Source organism: Chondrus crispus, genomic scaffold (assembly GCF_000350225.1).
Source record: "Chondrus crispus Stackhouse genomic scaffold, scaffold_112, whole genome shotgun sequence".
Classification (NCBI taxonomy): Eukaryota; Rhodophyta; class Florideophyceae; order Gigartinales; family Gigartinaceae; genus Chondrus; species Chondrus crispus.
The window spans coordinates 105774-117140 of record NW_005178979.1 but is presented as its reverse complement, the minus strand read 5'-3'; the positions used below and the strand labels follow the sequence as shown (position 1 = coordinate 117140).

The following is an 11367-nucleotide window of genomic DNA, read 5'->3' as shown; positions in this document are numbered from 1 at the left end:
ATTAATATTGAACGCTGGCATGTGGTGGTGCGATTGCGGTTGTGAAACGAGCACTGATGCACGGGTGAATGTTGTTTGTTGTATGAGGGCCATTCCATTCATCGTGATTGGCAATCACGCAATCACGCAATCACGTCAATAAATGGTGGCTGCTCCCTTGTGGTTGGTTGTTTATATTACGTTTCCTAAAAAATGGTCATGCTCAATAAAGAAATAAACAATCGACTTAAAATTAATCTTGTGCTCCAACTTGCAGAAAGACGTTAAATTAATGTCGTGATCGCGTGATTGCATGATTGCCAATCACGATGAATGGAATGGCCCTGAGTCTGAGAAGATTACTGGCACTGGAGAAGGCGCAGGCATTGCAGCGGGAGTTACTAGTGTTTCTGTCAGTGCCGTTCCGAGAGGAACCATGACCAAACCGTTCTGCATCTAACGTGGCGATTTTTCCACCTGTAACACGTTCCGTTCCTTTCTCGCGCGTTGTCGTGCTCGCTCTGACGCAGTCACTACCGCAGTGAAACAGAAACAGTGCCTGGCGATGACACTCAGACGGATTTCCTTTTCCCTGTCTGAGCTCTGCCTTTATTGTCGGGAAGGTCTCTCTCCCTCTATTTATCTTGGGGAATCTATGCCACCCCGGTCTTCTGACCGTTCCGTCCTTTCGCCTCTGTGCCCGTTGTGTAACAGGGGAGCTACTGTACACGTGGCCAGCTCACGCAACCCTTGGCAGACTCACTGTATGACGTAACCGCTTACGTCACCAAAAGTCGCGAACAACGTTGATTAATTATCTGGCCTTTCGCGCCCTGCGCGCTATCCAGGGAAAGCTTATCCATCCCATAGCCATTTCACATTGTGTTACAGTGCCCCATGGACTTCGTCATGATGAGGACGAAGTTTATTGACTTGACAAAAACACTTGTGCCAGTTTCTTAATGCGGCGCTGTCCAGCGGTGTGCAGAAAGTCTTCCAAAATCTCAGGCAGGTCTTCATGAACCTGCAGGATTGGTTCCCACGTCAGATCGACAGCATCTGGCAGCCCGTCCCATTCACATTGAATCTCAAATTCGCCCCTTCGATCGCGAATACCGCAAACGGCACGGGCATCTTGGTAGCAAGTCTCAGAATGTTCAGCAGCTCGAATCAGAACCGGAGCCACTTCCTTTCCATCCATGTGTGACCTGTACATTACCAACCGGCGCGAGTGAACCACCTCTCGCTTCTTTGAGAGGATGTTTTCCACTTCATAAACGTGTTCGGATTTGACACTTACGACGCGTCTCGGACCCAACCACTTGAACTGTAGCTTGTGACCCTTTTCGGCAGCGCGCCGGACCAACACAAAGTCACCAATACAAAAATCCACCGGCGTCACGTTCGTGCGCTTGTTGTGTAGTTCAATTTACCGCTTTCGCAAAGCGTCCGCGCGAACCTTGACAATCGCGGTGCATGGACATCAGTGCGTCCTGGGTGGCCTCGATGTTCACCAACTGGCGAAGACGGACTTCATCGTCGCTCTGTGCCATCTTGTACTTTTCAATCGGAAGGGCGCGAAGAAGAGGGCGCGTTGGTTTGTGTCCAGTGTAGACCTCCAATGGAGATCGATAAACGCCTGGGACTTCTTTGCCTCGGAGCCCCAGTCTTGTCACTGGCGACTGGTTCAAAGTGCTTTGAACGCACTCCGTGACGGCGGGCCAGTCCTTTGGCGCAAGACGCAATTCGCTTAGCAATGCCTTACAGGCTCTGAGAACCTCACGGCATATTCGTTCAACAGAGCCGTTAGCCCACGGCGAATAGGCCGTGGTGAAGTGGTGGGATACATGGAATTCCTCGGTGAGACGCCTGATTAGCTGATTCTTAAAATGACTCCCTTGATCCGAAACGAGCCATTCCATTCCACCAAAGCATCCTATCCACACTGTGAGGGCCTCAGCTGCTGCTGCGCTTGTTGCAGCCTCAGTGGGCCATAACCAGACATATGAAGATACATCATCACGAATTATGGGGACATATGACTTGTTGTCAGCACCCTGTCCCATGTATAAGAAGTCCAAATGAATGACCTCGTTAGGTCTTTCCCCATGCAGCGCGTGTGATAGAGGGCGCGGCTCTGCTTCGCCGGACCGTGTAGTGATACAGTGCAAGCAGCCGCGAACCAGTTCCTCCACATCCTTGTCGACACTACGCGACCAAAAACTCTCCTTAACGACACTCTTCGTCGCATCTTGTCCCCTATGTCCCATCGAGCCGCAATGGGATACCACCAGTATCTTGAGCTGAAGCTCGAGGTCCGCAGCAGGGATCCAAATGCGTCCCTTGTGCTTCCATAGCTTATCTCCGTCATCATACTCAATACCGCGATCCTTCTCGTTTGAAATTTCTTGAGGGCGGCGCAAGATCTCAGCCTTAGGCCATATGAAATCATCGGGTGAGGGAATGAGCTGTTTCGAGGTCTGAAGCAGTAAGCAGTGAATAGTCTTCAGCGATACTTCTCTACGGTAACCACGAGCCCATCTTGTCAGTATGTATGCGAAGACATTGCTTTCGCCATCAATGTGCTCGATTATGTAGGAGAACCGGGACAAGAACAGTGCCCATCGCTGCACCTTGGACACAATATGACGACCCAAGGCCGGTTCCAGTGCTAGAGGGGCAAATACGAAGAGGAGATTTCTGTGATCCGTGTACACGTGTGTGTCTTGTGTGCCCATGAAGAGGTAGTCGAGTTTTTCGAAGGTCTGGAAAATAGCGAAGCCCTCTTTTTCAAAGGTGCTCCAGCCCATCTCGGCACCCTTGAACGCTGATCCGAGAAATGCTAACGGTTTGTGTTGCTGCTCCTGGGTCAGAAGATTGAGTTGGGATCTGTCACACTGTGTGACTACCGCAGACCAGAACCTGTCAGAGGCGTCTGTATAGACGCATATCTCTTTGTCCGGGTCTGGATAGGACAGCAATACGGCGTTTCGAAGCGTGTCCTGTAGATCATCAAAGGCCTTCTGATGTTTTGTGCCCCAGGACAGGCTGCTCAATGCGATCTTCTTAATAGACCGATTTGTGCGTCGACCAGAGAGCTTGTACGATTCTTCTAAGACATCATTGAGAGGCGCAACGCGTTCTGTAAAATTAGGAATGGCAATAGACATCCATCGGCAACAGTAAATGAATTGAGCGAGTTCCTCCGCTGTGAGCGGGCATTCCATCTCTCTAAGGCCTTCCAAACGAGCAGGGTCCATGATACAGCCATGCTCCGATATGATGCGCCCACACCACTTAAGTGAGTGGGCAAAAAAGACACACTTTTTAGCCGAAAGGAACAACCCGTGTTTTAAACAAATAGAAAAGAAACGGTCGAGCTTGTCGAGGAGCTCAGTTTCCTTTTTCCCATGCATGTTAAATTCATCCAGCCACGCTTTCAAATTTTCACGCAGTTCGCGAAACAGCGGCTCAACGGTGCTCTGAAAGTATGCTGTGGCATTTGCGAGGCCGGGCAATGTGCGTGTTGAGGCAATGACGCCCTTGTGAGTGACAATGCCGCACGCTCCATACGAGTCTGGATGTAAAGGAAGCTGCCAAAACCCGGACACGAAATCCAGAGTTGCGAAACACTTGCTGCCTGCAAAGTCATTCACCTCAGAGTCGAGGTGTGGCATAGGCCAGGACTCCTTCCTGGTAGCTGCATTTACCGGTCGTAGATCAATAGCCAATCTCCACTTGGCCTTCGATCCTGGCTTGGGCACAAGCAGCGGAGCTGCTTGCCACTCAGCTGTCGGCATGGGCCGACAGAATCCCATATCCATCAGGGCATCGATGTACTTCTCCATGAAAAGTCGTTGCTCCGGCGAATATCTACGGGCTTTTACCCTAACGGGTTGTTTGTTAGGGTCAAGGCGAACCCTCATAGGTGGAACGTCGGCTGGTGGGGATTTGCCCAGCCGAATTCGAAAACCGCCTGATACTGCATGAGCGACGCGGCAAGTTTCACTGCTCCATTGGACGACAAGCCATTATCTGTGGCTGCTTCGACCTTGGAAGCAAGCACGGCCTCGAGATCCTCGACAGGATCATCGCCCAAGTCGACGTACACATCTGTGACGTCGAGCATGTCAGCCTCGGCTCCGCCGTGGCTGTGAAAGGTGCTGCCCAATTCCGGCTGCTGGAGAAGGCTATGGATAGATCCTGCAATTGAAGACTGGTGCTTACCTTCTTGATGTTTTCGGAGCATCTCAGGCACGTTCAGCACGCCGTCATGCCGATCGCATGCGGCCGCCATGAGGACCTTGTTGTCCAGACCAATAGCTGCAAGTACATGCCTGCTAATGATGACGTAGTCTGTCCCTCGGTCGCAAACTAACCATTCCATATCGCGCATGGCCATTTTGGTGCCATGGCGGATTCGCAAAAGCACAGTTGCGATCACTTTGCGGCCACATGCCAGCGGTGGACCGTTCTTGTCAACGGTTGTGTAAAGCGCCTTCTAGGGGAGATCAATAACAATTAAATTTTTGTCCGCCTGGAGCATATGTTCCAAAACCGCAGGTGGTATGATATTGAAATCCGACCCTTGATCAGCCATCTCGACAGCTTCAACCGCACCCCGGCAGAATGTTGCCGAGGAAAGCGAAGAATGGTTGTCAATGGCTTCCGCCCCCAGACGCATCACCTTCCCTCGACTTTGGTCCTTCTTCGCCTTTTTCTTGGCGTGGTACTCTTCAAGGAAACGCTTTTTCAAGGCGTCGGGCGTGCTCTGACACTCGGCCATGTAATGCGATTCGTTGCACTTAGGGTTCAGACAGTCCGGACGGCTCCGCTTCTTCGAAGGACCGGACCTCTCACTCGACCACTTGCCCCTGTGATCAGAAGAGCCGGCGCCGCGGGCCATTACAGAACCATCAGATCTACCCCGGCCCTTATTGGACTTGCCAATTCTGCCCTTACGGTGACTCGGTGCTCTTCCTTTTCCGTCCTCATCTGAGTCGGTCATGAAATTGTCGAATCCTTTAGCCGCATCTTGGCGGTCGATGGCTCTAGCCTCCTTGGCCAATTCGCGCATGAACTCATTGTAACGTTTCTACAGTCCTTCTTCGTTGCGAAGCTTAAGCGTCAAAAGCATTCTCTTTTTAAGCTGAGCATGTGAGATTCTCTGCACTATGTGCTCGACTGCAATTCGTGGGCGTTTATCAATGAACTGGTCATATCCGAGGTCCTCAAGGGCTGATGCATAGCTCAGACCGAGCCTCCACACCTGCATTTCAAGCGATTTCTTGCGATTCATCTTGACGTGTTTGATGTCACGCTCAATCTGCGCAAGATCGTAGTCCTCAGGGAAACACTGGCCCGTTCCTCAACGCACTTACGAAGGTGTTCTTCTGTAATGTCGTCAACGGACTTCACGGGAACCCACTGTGCTGTCACCATCATGTGCAAAAATGCCTTCTTAATTGAGTTCCGATAAGTCGTGAGTGAGATCTGGACACCATTCTCTTCATTCTTCTCAGTTACTTGCCTCTCATAAACCTCATGCTTTTGGTTAAAAGTGACAAAGTTTTCAGTTCCCATGTTTGTAAGACGGAGCGCCTCTAGAGTCTCCACAATGGTCTGTCGTACAGTCTCCGATGAGTGGTCGATCGTCTTTGGAGCTCCATCCTCTTGGGGTAGTGAAATCATCGCGATTCAGCAGTCTTTCTTGCGAGAACGGTCGCCACGCTATGCGCAGTAATTATTGTAACACGTTGTGTCCCTTTCTCGCGCGTTGTCGTGCTCGCTCTGACGCAGTCACTACCGCAGTGAAACAGAAACAGTGCCTGGCGATGACACTCAGACGGATTTCCTTTTCCCTGTCTGAGCTCTGCCTTTATTGTCGGGAAGGTCTCTCTCCCTCTATTTATCTTGGGGAATCTATGCCACCCCGGTCTTCTGACCGTTCCGTCCTTTCGCCTCTGTGCCCGTTGTGTAACAGGGGAGCTACTGTACACGTGGCCAGCTCACGCAACCCTTGGCAGACTCACTGTATGACGTAACCGCTTACGTCACCAAAGGTCGCGAACAACGTTGATTAATTATCTGGCCTTTCGCGCCCTGCGCGCTATCCAGGGAAAGCTTATCCATCCCATAGCCATTTCACATTGTGTTACACACCATACCTTGGGCAAGCCAGCGCTTTCCTTTATATTTTCGCAATGGCAAATCAGATTCAAAATCCGACAAAAGGACGGAAATACCAAGACGAAGGAGCACGTCTCATCCTGTTCTCAATGCCACCAAACGACAACTACAGTCTCTGCAAAGCCACAGAAAAACCGCATATAGAGCCCATTTTCGGACACTCTGAAAAAGTGGCGAGCGTCGTGTAACGGTCTAATTTGCAATAATGTATCAATTTTTTATTCGTATTTTAGTATCTCTGTTCCGGAGATTACGAAAGATGGAAAACCTACTGTCCATCTCCGATCTGTTCGGCAGTGGGAAGCTGCAAAGCGCGCCTCGTTCGCGAAATTGCAGCGCCCTTCTGGCGACGAGCAGCCGGCACTTGCCGTTTCGTTTTCGCGGCAACTATCGAGCAGTCTGCATCGGTTTGCACTACAGTTTCATGTAGTTAATGCGGCATTTTTGTCTTTGGATGGGTTATGAGGTAAGTTGCAACTGTCTGAAGTACTACAAACTGGTTTGGCGGGAACAAATCCTGGCAATGCAGGATATGTATGAACCTTCAAATTAAAATCGCCACGCCGTATTAGATGCAGAACGGTTACGACGTGTACGAGTTGCTGTTCTTTCGATGGAGCCCATGTCTTTGATTGCACAACACAAAGGTGGCAGTGATGCATGGGCAGAAGGGACAGGCAAGGGGTCGCTCCTCGCTGAGCGGCGATCTCAAAAGGATGGAATGAGCGCCTACGTCCGGGCTGTGATAAAAGGGAGTGCCCCCTGGCCAGGAGACAAGTGGAGAGGGATGTGCACAGTACCAAGGGTACCCTTCGAAGGGTATATGTACAGTAGTAGCGATATCCAACACGGGCCACTGTCATAGAGCGCATCTGCAGGGAAGCACAGCGTCTAAAATCAAACACAGCGGCGGGGCGCAACACGTGTACCCCTATCGCAACAGTACACACGTGGACACGCTGCGCCCACGTATCACACATGTACGATCAGAAAAACTCAGCTGCAGCTCTATTGTAATGCCTGCAGTGCTCGCTCCCCGCCCTGACTCCTCTTGAGGGCCTCCTTTAAGACAGCATGGACGGGCATGTTTGGACATGTATGGACGTCAGCGTGCACCTGATTGGTCCATTTAATACTTTTCTTAACAGTATGATGGCGCACACAAAGTTAATATAATGGAATCTGTCGCTACCAACGTGCCATACGAGAGCACACCATTGGCTGTCGTCTACCGCATAAGTGCGATTGAATTCAATCTTGATCCAATTTAGCATACATTAAAATTCAATTTAATCATTTTATTGACGTCCCTGAATGCCAGTACACGGGGATCGCGATATAGTGCCTTCCTCTGTCAGTGGGCCGAAAACGGCACTATATCGAACCAGGCACTGTAAGATAATGAGATTTGCGGCTTTTTTGCTGCCACTTCCTTGCATCACTGCTCAGAAAGACCGTTCGCTTCCCTATCGATAGCCCGGTATGATGCACCCCTTGAGCCAATTTACGGATCACGGCGCGCTGACACAATACACTAAATTATTGGACATGTAATATTTTGAAAATCGCAAACATATACATCCAAACATGGCTGTCCATGCTGTCTTAAAGGAGGCCCTGAGGCCCCGTTCCAAGAGAGCCGCAAACCACTGCCATGGCTGTCACCCTTCCTGCCGCCACTCGCTCGGCGTTTCATCGCACGCGTCCCACGCGAGTGCTAGGCGCGTGCGAGCGGCCCTGCGACTCGCCCATGTCCTATCGGCGGCGAGGGATGGCGGGGGCTTCTCGTGTTCAGTCTGCTGCTGTTCAGTCTGCTGCTGTTCAGTCTGCTGCTGTTCAGTCTGCTGCTGTTCAGTCTGCTGCTGCTGTTCAGTCTGCTCCTCGATGACGGCCACGCCGCCGGCCCAGGCCGCAGTCCGCAGTGGACGGGGTTACAATGAGGCGGATCGGTCACGTAACGCCATGCGTCGCCTGGGTGGGGGCTGGGTGGGATATGCCCCTATGATACCCTGTGATAAAGATAAAGATGAGGAGCTACCAAGGGTAGCTAGCAGTGCATTGGCCTTGGAGATGGTTCCATGTGGCGGTCGTGCTAAACGAGAGGGGATGATTCGCCGGGAGAATTGGTCGCGTGGCATGCGAATATTGAAGTTAAATATTCGCTTGCCACGCTAAAGTTCACTGTTTTTTCGGTTGCACACAATGTACGTGCGTTGTGCAGAGCCACCAATTCTGATCAAATAAGCGGCGCTTGGCCTGGCTGAGGTGGCATAAATCAGGCGCCATTGTCAGCACGGGATTCGTTGTTTCGCACAGTATCCACCAATGAATACCCTCTTTTCAGAAAAAAATCTCTTTCTACAGCTCGACATAATATCACGAGAAAACAGGAGCTCACCATAAACTTGAGCTTTCAGAACGACAATGAATAAGGTTGATCTGACGTCGCTATACTCTTCATGCTTATATAACCCCAATCTATAACCCTTCTTTCATCTTGCTCCGCCCTCCTCGGTAACCGCATCCGCGTTCTACGTTCACACCCATCGCAAACTCAAAGTGCCTACATGGAAAACTCAAAACCCGCCCTGACGCGCCACCTCCTCGCGGTCCCGAACTGCCGAGAACAGTATGGAGTAAGCATCACGGAAGCCGGCTCAGACGCCGGCATTTTCGCCTCCCTCACGAACAAGAATGGCCATCCCAAGCTCCACGCATCCGAGACCTCTGGCATCACTGCCTCCTCCTTCAAAGCGACGAAAGAGGGCTGGACCATGACCCCGCAGCGCGATGGAGCAGGAAAACCCAGCATATCTGCCGCGAGGAAAAAGTCGCATGCGTTCGAGATTGAGCGCGGCGCGGAAGTCTTCCAGCTCAGACCGGCCAATGCCAAGCGCGACGAGTACCATCTCGTCCAAGAGAATGAGACTGATAGCAACCCCATGGTTGTCTGCGTTATCAAGATTGAATCTGTTCATGCGTGGTCGTACCGAATTCGCTGCAAACCTAGCGCGGACCTCATGCTTCCCCTCTTTGCATTCTGGCTCGTCGTTATGTCGAAGTCCAGCATTATTGACCGCTCGAAAGACTCGAAGACCTCCAAATGCCCGCGTCGGCTCCTCTGCCACGTTCCTGGATATAAGGAAAGGAACCACATGGCTATGCAAATAGTGAGCTAGTTCTGGGCCTTCAATACCGTGGAGTTGCTTTGTTTTGTCAAAGCTCGGTCATTTGCACTACAGAGAACTTTGCTGCTGCCTGCCGTGTTGTGACTATATTGTTTATATGGGTCCACATTTGGACATGCATCGCTGTCTCGTGTTAATAATTTTTTTATTGTCAGAATAAAGCTGGCGCGATAATTTATTGACAACAAAGAGTTTGTAGCACGTGTGTCTCTCCCATTTGTGGCGTGCCCCATGCAATGTGTTCGCGATATGGCTGATTTTGGCGCAGTACTGCTAATGGGAGCATTGGATGAGCAGACGTGTGGCCTTTAAGGAGATTGTTCAGGATTTCTGGAAACGATAGTAAGCAGTAACGTAAATCGAATAGAAGAGATATAAATACAGTATTCTGCGTTGCTTATATTGATAATCAAGATACGACGCGTCTACGCGGTTGATTTGAAGGAATTGATGCCGAAATACGTTTCTCAAGGGCGATCAGCAAAGAAACGATGGCATGCGGAAAGAGCGCCTTACTGTATGCTTTCGTAGGCTACCCGCAGTGCGATCGGAGGACTAGAGCCCCTACTACAGTAGGGGCATTCGTAGTATTATATGAGATAGCATTCGCAGCAATAGTCAATGAATAAAGCATATACATCATAGTAGACTAGTAGTCTATACTATATATAATACTACGAATGCACCCCTACCCTAGTCTAGGGGTGGATTCGTAGTATTTACGTACAGGGGACCCTACCCATTAGTGCCGCCCTGTGCGAGGCCTCAAAAACATGCACTATTGGGAGATGGCTTTAGTGGGTGACGTGACATCTATTTTCATACACTCGGTATACCATAACACCCGGACCCGTGTGACACGTGGCACTTTTTGTGTTCGTGTGTCTGGCCTGCATTAATGGGTGGGTAGCATAAGTAAAAGCGGCACTAATGGGCGTCCCCCTGTCCTGTGTATGTACAGTATTACATATTGCACCTTGCTGTACCAACTGTTACTACAGTACAGGGGGGGTCGCGATATAGTGATACCCTGTGTCAGTGGGCCGAAAACGGCACTATATCAAACCAGGCACTGTTAGATAATGAGATTTACGGCTTTTTGCAGCCACTTCCTTGCATCACTGCACAGAAAGACCGCTCGCAGGACGCCATCACTCATGCTTTGTATCTTCACTACAGACTCAAGTCTAATCAAGCATTTCTGTTATTAGTGGCTTCCGAGCCGTCGCATTGACTTCCTCCTTTCTCGCGCTATAAATGCCAGCCTACACTTTTGCAGATGTCCAATTGCATCATCGACCCTGCCTTTTTCCGCCAGTCTATTCGAGGTAGCAACTGCATAATAACTTTCCGTGGCGGCAGTGGCTCTCGGGCAGTACGTCCATCCAACTGCCTCTCTCGAGACCCTTCATTTTTGGCTCAAAATGCGTGCCACCCGCAGAAGGGTAGCACTATATCGGAGCTGGCACTAACAAAGATGGCACTATATCGCGACCCCCCTGTACTATGCTCGACATAATGTCACGAGGAAACAGGAGCTCACCATGAACTTGAGCTTCCGGAACAACAATGTAAAAGTGAGTGAGTACAGCAAGGTGCAACGCTGGATCAACCGTGCAGTTACCCAGACCAACTTCCTTGTCGTCGACAAAACCGTTCTAGGCCGGGAGACCACTTTTGTAGTGCAATGAGCCTGGCAGGCCGCCAACACAGTCCGACAGTCAAACAAAAAGAAGAAAAACAGCAACAGCAACAACCACTTCCAATGGCACGCGCTACGGAGCGTTCGAGACTCCCTTTACCCTTGTGTGGGCTTGCGGCCCACAGTAGCTCAACTCCGACGGCGGGTTAATGAAAAATGCCCGGCCCGGGAGGATAATAGTGGTAGAGACTTGTGAAGACTTGAGTGCTCCACGAGTGTGGGTTGGGCGTTGTCTACTGAAAGGTGACCGCGGTTCGCTGGATTGTAAGACCAAAGCTCGTTGAGCGTCCTCGACACCTTGAGTATGCT

At 50.6% G+C, this 11367-nt stretch overlaps 2 protein-coding genes; one reads left to right on the top strand and one right to left on the bottom strand.

The window, feature by feature from the left end:
* Nucleotides 1-7232: 7232 nt before the first annotated feature.
* CHC_T00001767001 (hypothetical protein) lies at nt 7233-7442 on the bottom strand. Its single transcript, XM_005712749.1, has one exon. It carries the CDS (start codon nt 7440-7442, stop codon nt 7233-7235), a length of 210 nt encoding a protein of 69 aa, XP_005712806.1.
* A 1293-nt stretch (nt 7443-8735) lies between these two features.
* On the top strand, nt 8736-9769 carry CHC_T00001766001 (hypothetical protein). XM_005712748.1 is given in 2 exon segments: nt 8736-9347; nt 9348-9769. The coding sequence occupies 1 exon segment, from the start codon at nt 8736-8738 to the stop codon at nt 9345-9347; it is 612 nt and encodes a 203-aa protein (XP_005712805.1). The 3' UTR covers nt 9348-9769.
* Nucleotides 9770-11367: the final 1598 nt, after the last annotated feature.